Genomic DNA, 13,044 nt, shown 5'->3' on the forward strand with positions numbered 1-13,044 from the left:
AGACACAGTCAGTGCCGTAAGGCTCTGCCCCAGGTTTGTAGCAGAAGGAAAAGCTGGGGAGGGACCTCAGGGCCAAGATGAAGGTCTGGGAGCTGTGAATGCTTTTGGCCTTTGGTAGAGACAAGCCAGGGTCAGGCCTGGGCAGCAGGGCCCGGGATGTGGAGAGGCCCCCAGGTTTCTGGTCGGATTGGGGGCAGCTCTCATGCTACGGCTGAGGCCAGGATGGAGCTGTCCTGAGATAGGGCCCCTCTGCGACTCCTCCAGGGCCCTGGCTACAGACCCAGATGGAAAAGGGGCAAGAGCAGCACCTCCCTCCTTCCTCATCTGCTCTGTCGTACCAGTTCCGTCCTGCTTAAGTCCCCTCTACATTCTGGGGCTCCTAATTGTCCTGTGCCTGTGGCGCCCTAGGGAAGCAGCCCCCTTGGCCAGGCACAGGCAAGGCCAGCCTGGGAGCAGAGGCTGTCTCTCCTCCTGTCCTCACTGCTCCTGGAGCCCCCTCCCTGCACTTCTTCCCCTGGGAGCCCCAGGTCCTCTTCCCCGCAGGAGAAGGGCAATGTGGACTGACGTGCCACTGGCTGGAGCCTTTCCTTTCTAAATCCTACTGAGTATTGCTGCTTAGGAGGCTGGGGAGCTGGCACGGGGCCGGGGTGGTGGGGGCCTTCAAGCCCTCGGTAGGGAAACAAAGCTTAATAAAAGTCAATCAATGGCCAAACAACCCTGCCCAGGGTCCTGCCAGGGCACAAGTGGTGGGAGAAAGGGGAGCAGTCTATGCAGCTGCCATTGGCGGCTCCCTCCTTGGTCCTCAGACCTGCCCAGAATCCCGGGAGGAGGAGGAGGAAATCCTGCATCAGCCTCCTGCAGAGGAAGGGGAGGCCGGGCCAGCCTCCTTATTAGGAGAGAAGTCCGAAGTGCACACGGAGGAGGACTGAGGCCTGGCAGGGAGGCAGCTAAGTTCTTGTGGCTGGGAAAGCAGCAGCCAGACAGACCTACTCACAATGCACACACACATAACACACTCGCTGAAGACTTCCGCATGCTCCTGGTCTCACACAACCTTTCAGTGCTTCCTTTCCTCAGTTAGTTCACAGCTAGCGCCATGATCTCTGAACCCCAAGTGCCTGTCTCTCAACAGCCAAGGCAGCCACCATGGGGTCACAAGCGGAGAACACTGGGGATCCTGGGGACACCTCAGATACGCAGGCATCTGAGCCCTGCCAACCCTGAAGGCTGCTGCAAAGCTCTGCCCACGCTGCTCCTGGGAACCAGCCGCCAGGGAGAGGCAAGCCCCGCTAGGTTCCCAGGAGTCTTGAAGAGAAAGAGATGAGCAGGAGAAGGGCCCAGGAGGAAGGCAGGCCCCGCTCTGAGAGTGGTGCACTGCATTTTAATTAGACAGAATAAAAACATGCAGCCTGCGTAAGTAATGAATCACTGGTAATTACTCCTCAGCATCATCCTGTGGCACCAGTGCCAAGATGACGGGCTCTTTCAGGCAAATCCATGTGTAGTGCATAGCGATGCGCCTGGCAAGGGACCCACCTCTCCATCTCAGGCCAGAGTCCCTGCTCTGTCCTCTCCTGGGTCCCTCTGGGACCTCTACACTTAGAGGGCTGCTTAGATTGGAAGAGGTAGCTAGGCCCATGTGCTGAGTAGCCGGGGAGCAAAGACGCTTTCAGAATCTGGGCCCCAGAGGCTGGTGCTTGCCATGCTGACCCCCCAGGGGCTAACTCTTCAGAGAAGGTGCAGCCCTTTGTACACAAGCCCAGCACCAATCTCCTCCACTCCCTGCAGCAGGCAGAGGACACGGGGGTGGCAGCCTTAGGCTGAGCTGTCATAAATGGGAAACCCAAGAGGGAGCACTTAGCTGTAGGAGCGGAGGCTGCCTGCTCCCCATCCCTCTAGGAAGACAGGGTTTCTGTGAGTGGAACTGGGATGAGGAGGGTGGAGACCTCCTAGAGGCCTCCTGGTGGCCCACTCCCCCAAAGTGTGCACAGTCCCTTTCATCTGTCCTAGCTTGTTGGGTGACATTCCACCCCCCTCTCCCACCCAATCCCCAGAGACGGAAGCAAAGCGAGAGATCCAGGAGGGTGGCCTGAGGCCCAGTGCCTGGGAGAAGTGATGTGTGCTCTTGGAAGAAAGGTAGGAAGGGACTGACTGAGGAGATGGCTGCTCCAGGCTGGAGGAGAATGAGGGGCCTATGGAGCCCCTAAGTCCACCATTCCTTTTGGCCAGTGACTGGGCCTTGGCTCTGGGAGGCGACTTGCAAGCCAGATGGTAGCCCCATGGGGAAGGCAACGTTTATTCTTGGAACAAATTTATGGCTCAGCATGGCCGTCCCATGAAATCCTCCTCAAGCTCAGGGAAGCTCTGACACATTGGTGGCCGGCTGATTTATCCCATTAGCAGGGCTGGGCTGTGAGTTAGTGGCAATGGGCTGGGGCTGGGGGTAGGGGGTGGAGGTGGTGCTAAGCCCAGCTCCCATCACTAAACCCACTGGGTTCCTTAATTGTCCATTTGTTTCCTAAAGCTGCTTTCCACCCCCTCCCGCCCTCACCCCCCTCTCTTCTATGCACTGTCTGCAGAGACTGATGGGCTGTAAATCTGCTGTCCTAACAGCTTTATACATCTCCTGGGGCTGCTTCCAAAATGGGCTTCCCTGCAGGGCAATGTGAAGAGAACTGGGCTGTGGGCTGTGGGAAGGGCTAGGAATGGGGAAGGAGCAGGAGCAACGCCCATCTCCTGCTCCAGGGGCTCCCCTCAGTTGTTTCTCACACTGATCCAAGTCACCTCCCTGACCCACCTGAGCAGGTCTGCAACAGGCTTATGGCTGAGACGCCTTGCCCTTGGTTCTTATGTGGTTCCTGATATGGGGTCTGAGACCAACCAGGGTGACTCAGTTGGGGAATGACAGAACCACTTCTGTCTGTTGTAGGAAGGCAATGGTGTTAATGGTGGTGAGAGAAAGTATGAGCCAGGGCCAAGGGGCACCCCTCCCACCGCCCACTCCCACACCATACCTTCTCCTTCTTCTGCTTGGCGGCCTCCTCGGCAGACAGCAGGGATTTGTAGTAGGAGCTGCGCTCCGCAGTGAAGTGGACCTTGGAGAGTGCGTGCTCCACCAGCAAGACGGACAGGTTGGCGCCGTCGATGTGCAGCCAGCCGATGAAGTTGCCGGCCTTGTCCATGCTCTCCACCTCCACCTCCACCTGGGGCACAGAGGAAGGGGGCACGGAGTCAGTGTGCAGGGGGTGGCCCTGAGTGTGCAGGGGGGAGAGCGGCGCTGAGGCCCAGTGCTCAGGCCCTGGGCGGCCGCCACCAGGTCCATTGCACGTGATAGGAGCGGCTGAAACTAGGAGAGGGAAAGGATGTGCTGAGAGCCCCTGCTCTGCCGCCCTCTGAGAACCCTTCGCTTCGGTTCGATAAGTTGGCTCTATGCTTTTTAGCCTCTCACCCCCGAGAATCATCCTTGATAGATACATCACTGACAAAGCAACTTCAATTTTCCCCTTCCTTTGACAGAGAGCTGATAGGGTAAACTCCTCCTTAGCTTAAGCAAGGCAGCCCCTGTTAGCTGCGCGCGTGCGTGTGTGTGCGTGCGTGCGTGTGTGTGTGTGTGTGTGTGGGTGTGTGGGTGTGGGGTGTGGGTGCGGGTGTGGGTGTGTGTGCGTGTGTGGGTGTGTGGGGGTGTGTGTGTGTGGGTGTGGGGTGTGTGTGTGTGTGTGTGTGTGTGTGTTGTGTGGCTGGGGGTCAGGAGTGAGATCAGAAGCAGTCAGCTCTGGGCACATGCCTCTCTTCTCTTCCCTCCCCCAGCTCTGCTAGGAAGAGAGGCAGACTCTGGGAGCAGGGCAATCCCTGGGGAGAGGGGAGCCTGTGTTCTTTCTGGAAGAGCTGAATGAATTAATGCTTAATTTAACAAAGATTAAAAACAAAACAAAACTGGCTGCATGAGAGTCGGGCGAGGACAGGAAAGATGGGACAAGTGGGCAGGAAGTGCACTATACCGAGGAAAAGTTACGGGCCAACCCCAGCAGAAGGTTCCCCCCGAGGAGGAGCAATTGCCATAAGCCCAGATCTTGAACTGTGTGCTGGCGCCGAGCTTCAGAACCCCCAGAGATCCCCACAAGGCGCCAGGCCTCTTAAGCCCCCCGTCCCTGTAAGACCCAGGACCCCAGAGCCAGAACTGCCTTTGCTCCTGCGAGACAGTGGCCTCACTGTCTTGGCCATAGTGGTGGCGGATCTGCTCCCACCTCAAGGAGGCAATGGCCCAGGAAATAGTCCTTCTTTGATTTTTTCCCCCCTGCTTAAAGGGGACTGTAAAAGCCTTTGCTGCCAAATGTAAAAACTTGTATTAATTTAAATGGCTTCAAGCTCGATTAAGCAATAAAATGAATGTCTAAACACCTGAGAATTCTCTGAAGCCTGGGCCAGAGCCCGCGGTAGCAGCCTAGGGCAGAGGGTTGGAGGGGCAAAGTGGGGGAGCAGCCGCCTGCCTGGTGGGTTCTGCCTCAGCAGGGAGAGATGGCAGCGGATATGACTCCTTTGGAGTAGACGAAGGAGACGAGATGGCACGGATGTGCAGAGGGCAGTGGAAGGAAAAGAGGGGGCAGGGCCAGGGAGGAAGGACCCTGGCCTTTTTCCATTCTTGGACACCCTCTTCCTGCTTGAGGTCCACAGGTCACCCTTCAAGGGTAAATGCAAGTTCAACAGTGCCCCAAATTGAGATGTGGTACAGAAGAGGGTGTGCAGAGTTTATCAGAGCTACAGAAAAAGGTGCTGTACGTATAGATCCAAACCCAAGTTGATACTGTAGGTGGGGAAAGGAGGCACAGAGAAGGGAAGTGCAGCTAGTAAGGGCAGAGCTGAGAGCACCTCCTTCCCTCTTCTATAGCCCTGTTTCAGGAGCATTCTTTCCTCCAGTCACACCTCTCACCCCCCCTCCTTGCTTCCCACCAGGTAATGCCAGCTCCCTCCACGATCAACATCATGGGGCCTTGCACCTCACTGGTAGAGCCAGGGTGGGACTACCCAGCACCTGCACCACCCTGCAGAGGGGCTGAAGCGGGGAGAACCAGCATCTAATACCTGCAGATGTCAAAATATGTTCCTCCTGTCTAATTCTGGCAATTAACATACTGGGGGACCTGCACTTGTCGGGGAAAAGGGCAGGTGGGCAACATGGTGCTTTGATAAAAACAGGTGCGTCAAGAGCTCACCAGCTGGTAAGGCATCTAATTCACTGAGGTGAGTGACGGGCTTCCTGAAGGGCCTTTTGCCACCCTGCAAATGCCCAGGACACTGGAGCCCCAGGAAGCTCTGCTGCGAGGACACGGGGCGCCCCTACGGTAAGAGGACCAAAGGCAGAGGAAGAGGCTGCCAGACTAAAACAGGGATGGGCAAAATGAGAAATCAAAGGCACAAATTTCCAGTTGTAAAATAAATAAGTCACAGGGATGTTATGTACAACATAAAGAATACAGTCAATAATATTGTAATAACTTTGCTGTGGCCGTTGTTGCTACATGGTTAGAGCATTGGCCTATACACTGAAGAGTGGTGGGTGGGTTCAATTACCAGTCAAGGGGAGGCTGTAGGTTCGATTCGTGCATGCGGGAGGCAACCAATTGATGTGTCTCTCTCACATCAATGTTTCTCTTTCTCTCTTCCTCCTTCCCTCCCTGCCTTCCACTCTCTAAAAATCAATGGAAAAAATATCCTTGTGTGAGGATTAACAACAATAACGAAATACAATAATAACTTTGTACGATGACAGATGGTTACCAGACTTATTGTGGTCATTTCATAAGCTATATGAATGTTGAATTACTATGTGTATACCTGAAACTAATATAATATTATATGCCAACTCTGTTTAAAAAAAATACATGGAAAAACCATCTCTTATCCTTCTTAATTTGCCAAGCTTTATCGAACATGCCAAGGCCAAGAAGCAGCAGGTCCCAGAAGAATTTTGGGAGGCAGAAGGAAGACAAGAGAGGCTGTGTGCCTTGTGTTTAGGAAGTCATGAGATAACAGGTAGAGTCCGGTGTGTGTGGATGCTGGCTTCCACCACTAAATCACTGCCCTCCTTGTATTTGGGGGCTCATGAGATACCTCCTTATGCCCAGCCAAAAGCAGCAAAGCTGATAGAGTTCCCAGGTTTGACCTCTTGCCTTCCACTGTTTTAGGAGCCATGTCCTTTCCCTAAAACTGAGGATGGCTGTGGTGGGTCAGGGTGATTGTGACAAGAAGCTTGATGGCCACCCGCCTCACTCCTCTTGGCGTTGGATTGCTGGAAATGAGTGCAAGAACCGCAGAGATGGGTGGCAGAGGCGACCGGGCAGGTAGCTTCCCTCTTCCTACAAGGTGCCCACACCGAGACCTCACTCCACGTGGCAGCCCCAAATTCACACCTCTCTCTCTCTGAGGCCACAAACCAGAGGCTGGCCTCTCAAGGGCTCACATCAGAGGGAGAACCAAGCAACTAGCAGCCACACCTGGGCCCACGCTGCCGCGGAGCAGCAGGCTCTCTGGCGGGCGAGCACTGACAGCGCCGCTCACCCTGCAATCGATGCACCAACTTGGGCCTGACAGGTCCCTGGGCCCGGTGGGCCGCAGAGAAAGACACCTCTAGCCTTGGGCACTATCTGCCACTGAGTCCACTTGGGTTACGGAGGGAGATAAGGCTGTCGCCTAGTCTCTGCTTCCCCTTCATTACAGCTGCTACAACCACAGTCTTTTCTCAGTCAAGCAAAGGCACGCAGGATAGGTGGGCTGGCCTCAGCGAAGAGACGGGGCTGGGCAGTGGTCCTGCTGCTCCCAGTCTCTTGGCTTCCGGCCTCTCTGGCCCAGTCCTGCACTCGTGCCTATCTTTCTGGACATGCCCCAGTCTGGACGGCCACGTGCAATTCAGTCTGAAGATCAGAGTCTTAACTCTTCTCAAGCTCAGGGAGAGCTACAGGGGAGCAAGCAGAAGGTGAAGCAGGGCACGCCCAGGTAGATGTGTTCATCCTTCATTATATTTCTCTCCGATATTGACAGCCAAAAATTTGGGTCCATGGCTGTACAAGCTCTACTCCATTCAATTTAGAGACTCACATTTTTTATGTTCTTGGGCGGCCCCTTCAATGGCCCGTACCATCGGGAGCTCAGGCCTTGGGTGACGACCATGGGCTGCCAGAGGGCTTCATATTCATGTGGGCATTTGGTGTGTACATATGTGGGCTCTGGCCTGAGGGTACCAGAGTTAAGTGTATACATGGACATAGTATGTCAGCAAGGGACAGGTGGTGGGTCTTCTCGTCAATGCTTATGCTGAAGCTGAGAGCTAGGAAAACACAGAGCTGGTGCAGGAGGTGCGGGGTGTGGGGGGGAGAAGACTGCCCCGAGGGACAATGAGAAGGAGGGGCACCACCCTGAGGAAGTGCCTTGGTGGTAAGTCTGGTTAAGATAGAAGCGAGCAGCCTAGATGCCTGGTGGTCGGACCTGACCTCCAGGTGTTTAAGGATGCTGTGATGCTGCCTCACGGTGCACTCGGATGGTCCAGTCATGTGCCAGCATCTCCTGCCTTTAGCTCTTTTTAAAAAAAACATATTTTTATTGATATCAGAGAGGAAGGGAGAGGGAGACAGAAACATCAATGATGAGAGAGAATCACTGATTGGCTGCCTTCTGCACACCCCCTATTGGGGATCAAGCCCACAACCCAGGCATGTGCCCTTGAGCGGAATTGAACCCGGGAAACTTCAGTCTGCAGGCTGACGCTCTATCCACTGAGCCAAATCGGCTAGGGCTTGCCTTTAGCTCTTGATGCTGGTGGAGTGGGTAGGACTTTGCGACCCTGAACTAGCCCTGTGAAGGCTTCCCTGAGCCCTGGCTAGAGCGAAGCACTCTCTGACACCTATGGGCTCGCCCTCCCTTTGGCATTCAGGGGACAGTACACAGCACAGAGGTTTGGAGCACAGACTCGGAAGCCAGACTACCCACCATCTGTAGGTCGTGTGGAGAGCCACTCAACTTCTTTGTGCCTGCTTACTATAACACTGGAACTGCAATAGTATCTCCCTCAAAGGGTGTTACGAGCTACTATAAATAAGTTAAGCACTTAGAAGAGTTAAGCACTTTGACACACGAACACTTCACCATCAATTATTACTTCCTGGGAGGGGCAGTTATTTCATTTCCAGAAGTCTTCACTCTCCAACCAGACTGTGCGCTCCCTGGGGGACGAAGCTTGTTCTATCCTCGGCAAGCTCCCCTTGGCCTGGGTGGACTGACCGGGCCAAGAGCTTGCAGGAAAAGCATAGATCCTGGGAGTCAGACAGACTTGGGTTCAAATCCTACCTCTAGCTGTGAAGTTTTGGGCAAGTCACATGACCTCCTCTAGCCTGCTTCCTTACTGCAAAAAGAACGGGCCCTGTGCATTAGAGAAGCTCCTGTAAACTGCTTCATCTCCCTTCAACTGCTGCCAGCTGACAGCAGCCTCAATGGTTACATCAGCAGCAACCCTGCTTGGCTGAGCTAGACCCCTGTGTTCTCCCCCCCCCCCGCCCCCCGAAAAGCTCTGGGGCTCTTACACCTTGGGGACCCCATGCAAAATACAGAGTGGGAGGTAAGGCGAGTGGGGGTTGATGGGAAGAGCCAATGTGTGACAGATGCCTTTCTGCTTAGCCGAGAGGGTCTTTCTCCACTACAGGGACAAAAGTGGGGCTGTCACCCAGCCAGCCATGCCCAGCTGCACACAACGGACCCAGCCTGTCTGTGGGCCGGGGCAGCCAGCGGGTCCTGCTGCCTCACAATGGGACACGTCCTCCTGCTCCCAAGCACATTAATGTGCCACTAATGAAATTGTTCTGGCTTATTTACCAAATTAATACAAACGGCACAGGCTGTTAATTTGCATGTCTCTTAATTACTGAGGAAGAGCTCCCAAGCCCGGCAACATACACACCTCAGTGCCCACCCAGCCGAGCTGCTGGTGGGTGAGGAAGGGGTGAGGGGGAGGAGGAAAGAGGAGAACTGGGCAGCCCCTAGCTCTCCATGGCTGGGAGCATATGAGGGAGGGAAGGCGGTGGTGGCCATGAATTTGTTGTTTCCCACAGTCCCTTTCTCAGCAGCTGCAGTGCCCTGGGCCTGCAGAAAAATATACTTAGTCCCCCATCCCTCCCACATTGTTCCCTTCCTTTAAAAAAAATATTTTTTTATTGATTTCAGAGAAGAAGGGAGAGGGAGTGATAGAAACATCAATGATGAGAGAGAATCATCGATCGGCTGCCTCCTGCACGCCCCACACTGGGGATCGAGCTGCAACCCAGGCATGTGTCCTGACTGGAATCAAACCATGACCTCCTGGTTCATAAGTTGATGCTCAACCACTGAGCCACACCAGCTGGGCCTGTTCCCCTCCTTTCTCTTGTCTAGATTCTGTCCAGCTTCTCAACTCAGGAATTTCAATCAGACAGACAGTGGGGACAAAGCCATTCCGCTCTAAGCAGTGAGGCACATGCTCTGCCTGGGGTGCATGCAGGCCAGAAAGGTGCTGGGGTTTACTGAGAGGTGTGCAGGAAGGAAGAGAAGTGAAAGCCAGGCAGAGGCTATGCTCTTATAGAGCCTACGAGCCTCTCTCAGCTGGTCCTGCCCTGCCCAATCAGCCTTCAGGTTCAAAGAAAGAGAGAGAGAGAGAGAGAGAGAGAGAGAGAGAGAGAGAGAGAGAGTTAAGAGTTCAGCTATAAGACCACAAAGGAAATTCTGACTGCCTTGGGGGATCATGTAGTTGTTTTTTCCTCCCCTGCTCCAGGAGCCTACAGACCTAGTGGCTGTAAGTCTGGGACAAAACTGAAAGTCACAGGTAGTCTTCTTGGGGTCATGGTGAGGTGGGGGACATGCTCCATGTGATGACTCAGGGTAGCCAAAGGAGGCATAGCACAGAGGGAATTCCTGGCAATGGGGGACGGGGGACGGGGGGTGGGTCCCATACATGTGTACCCACCTTGCCTATTTATGTTCCAGGAGGCTGGAGAGGTAGATTCCTAAGTGCACTGGCCTTGCTTCTGTGCACAGTGCGTGAGGCAGCACAGGAAATTACCCAGCAACAGCCCACGCCAGCCCCATCACTTGAGAGGCTGTGGAATGCCTGGAAAACAGCTGCGGGGAATGCTCCTGCCTCAAGGGAGGTGGGCTGCCGCAGGCAGGACAGGCAATGCCAGGTGCGTAGGCAGGAGCAGCAGCTCAGGACACCCCTGCCCGGAGGCATCTGAAAATGAAGACTTCCTGTCGGGGAGAGGGGTTGCTAGCCGTAAGATCCTCTAGGACCGCGGTCGCCAACCTTTCGGACCTCATGGACTACTAGTGGTCCGCGGACCACCGGTTGGCGCCCGCTGCTCTAGGGGGCAGAGCAGGAGCACGCACTACACCTGGGGAGGTGATGCTAGGGGCCCTATGACAGGGTTCCTAAATGGAAGCCTTCATCCTTTTCACATGCTGTCCTGCACAGTCTGGCTTTAAATACCCCCAGAGCCATCAGCATGGAGAATAGCAGGAAGCCTGGAACTGAGAACAAGATAGAAATGAAGCTTGACTGGGGAGAAGGCATCAAGGAGCAAAGAAAAAGCCTTGGACCAGAACCGTGATCTAGGTACCAGCTCTGCCCCTTCTGGGCTCAGTGTCACTTGCTTTCCCGGCTCAGTTTCTTCCTGTGTCAATGGGTTTTCGAGGCTCTCTCTGCTCCGACTTTTCTAAGGCTGGGGTGTGGGGGCTGGTGGTATGCCAGCATGACTAGAGCTGAGAGAAGGGCAAGTGGGGGTGCCCCACACGGCAATTGCCAAGGAGACCTTGCAGAGAGGGGAGGGTGGGAGATGGAGAGTAAAAAGGCACTCCAGCCTTTTCCCAACCCAAGCCTCCCACCCAGAGCTTTCTGCAAGATTGTGAGTAGCAATCCAGAGCAACCAGAGTGCTACCGACACTCCCCTCCTGCCACAAAGCGGCAGCCACAGCATGAAGCCGGCGCCCCCCCCCCCCCCCAAATGCTGCATGAAGCTATAGTGTGCTGCCACAGTGGAGCTGCAAACTTGAGGAGACACCTCACCTTAATAAAGTAGCAGCTTAACACAGCCAACGCGAGCCCTGCACTCCTGGCACGTGCAGGCACACCACCGTCTTTCAGAGTCAATGAACATCAACACCAAGCAATTAATAATGTAACTCGGGGAGGCGGTGCCTGTGAAATGCCTCCCGGGCCCCACAGGCAGCAGCTGGCTGTGGGGAGCGGGCAGGGGAGATTGGCAGCACAGGGCAATCTTCCCCGAGCCCCTGGGCAGTGGGGCACCAGTCCCCACCAGCGCCTCTGCTTCTAATCCCGCAGCACCTCCGGACCAGATGACTCGTAGGTCCAACCCACATAGGTGATCGTTCTCCAGAAAACCTCTTTTCTGACATCCATGTGCTGGCCCAGCCAAAGCCCTAGGAACGTCTGGAAACCAGGCCCAGGTTGGCAGTGGCAAGAGGAGCAAAGAAGCCCGGGAAATTGAGGGAAGGCCTGAGGAGTGGCCAGGTGGCTCAGGGCTTCTCCTTGAACGCCTCCCCTCGGGGATGAGGAGTGGATGACAGGCGGCCAGCTTCTGGTCCTGCCTGAGGCAGAGAGGCAGCCAAGGCATCAGCATCCGGAGCCTGCCGGGAAATGCAAACCTGCTGACTCCGGCCTTTGCAAGCGGTAACACATTTACAAAGTGACGCAATCTGTTCCTTCGGTGCAGACAATAAGGAAGCTGACTGCTCGTCTCCCCAGGAAAAGCTGGGGCTGGAGGGAGATGAACCCTCTCCCCCCTGAGGTGGGAGCCCTCATTCTGCCCCAGCCCGTCCAGGGCACCACTGTTGGCGTCCTTTCCCACAGGGTTTCTGGACTCCCTTCTGAACGTGGAGCGCACCTGCCCAGGGCCCCCTCATGTTCCCTAGCTGACGTGGGGAAGAGAAGGCCTAGCCAAAAAGAGCAGTGAGATGGCTTTCCGTCATGTGCGCCCAGACAGCATTCTTAGCCAGCCCCGCAGCTTAGGACAGGGGGTCAGCTGCAGGGCGTTCTCCCAGAGCTTCCGGCTGTCTCGGGGCCCTGTAGGGACTGAGCGAGGGTGACAAGATGGCCGTTTTTGTCAGGAGAAATCAGTGTGTGACCTATGGAGTAACTGCATGAGGTTATCAAATCTCTGACCTGGTCTGAAAGACCAAGCGTGCTCAGGCATGTGAGGTTGGAATGCCAGTTTCCCCTCTGCAGGCCCGTGTGTCTCCCTGACCCCAAGGCCCACTCTGGGGACCGGTGCATGCGGCACTGCCGACTCCACTCTCAGGCTTCTTTATCTGAATCGCGTGGGTTTCTATGGAGACCCACAGTCTGCCTTTAAAAAGCACTTAATGCTGGCATCCATACCTACTTCCCCTCTACCACTCACCTGGCTCTAGATTACACCTTCTTTTGCTTCCTCGGGCACCTACTTCTATCAGTGATGAGATAGAGAACTTCTATTACCACCCCACCAATTTCCTCTTCCACCAGCGTCTACCCCTTTTGACAAATACCCTAGAAACCTTGGTTTGACTTCACATCCCGCCCAGCTGACCTTTTCCTCTTTACTCTGAGTATTCTGCCCACCTCCCTCTCATGTCTCCATCCACTGCGCCGGTCGCTGCCCTTGATATTCCAATGTAACTGCCACGTCAAAGGTCACCCAAGACCTCTTAATTGCCATTTTAATAATTTCTTCTCAGATTTCATTATTTTTGACCTTTTGAATGGTCTGACAAAGCTAAGCACCCAATTTCCATTTTGAAACTTTCTTTTTAGGCCTCTGTGATTCCCAATCTTGACTTTTTCTCTTTGCTCTTAGTTTTAGTTGTGAATTCCTTCCCAATAACGTGCCCCTTGAATATGGATATTCTCCAGGGGGTCATTTTAAGCTGTAGACAGTCCCTATATTTCACAGCTCTCTGAGATAAATGACACCACAACTTCTATTTCCAGTCCAAACCTCTCTTCAGAATTCTACTCCACCAGATAAATTTCAA

The 13,044-nt window shown here is 54.6% G+C and overlaps 1 protein-coding gene across 1 annotated transcript in view; it reads right to left on the bottom strand.

Annotated features, from left to right (window-relative positions):
• SND1 (staphylococcal nuclease and tudor domain containing 1) overlaps positions 1 to 13,044 on the bottom strand; it is a 456,936-nt gene that overhangs the window by 14,395 nt on the left and 429,497 nt on the right. The window contains exon 17 of the mRNA XM_036328783.1: positions 3,015 to 3,203. Coding sequence (XP_036184676.1) covers positions 3,015 to 3,203 — 189 coding nt within the window. The remainder of the gene's footprint in view (positions 1 to 3,014; positions 3,204 to 13,044) is intronic.

This window comes from Myotis myotis, unplaced genomic scaffold (genome assembly GCF_014108235.1).
Source record: "Myotis myotis isolate mMyoMyo1 unplaced genomic scaffold, mMyoMyo1.p scaffold_m19_p_11, whole genome shotgun sequence".
In the NCBI taxonomy this organism is placed as follows: domain Eukaryota; kingdom Metazoa; phylum Chordata; class Mammalia; order Chiroptera; family Vespertilionidae; genus Myotis; species Myotis myotis.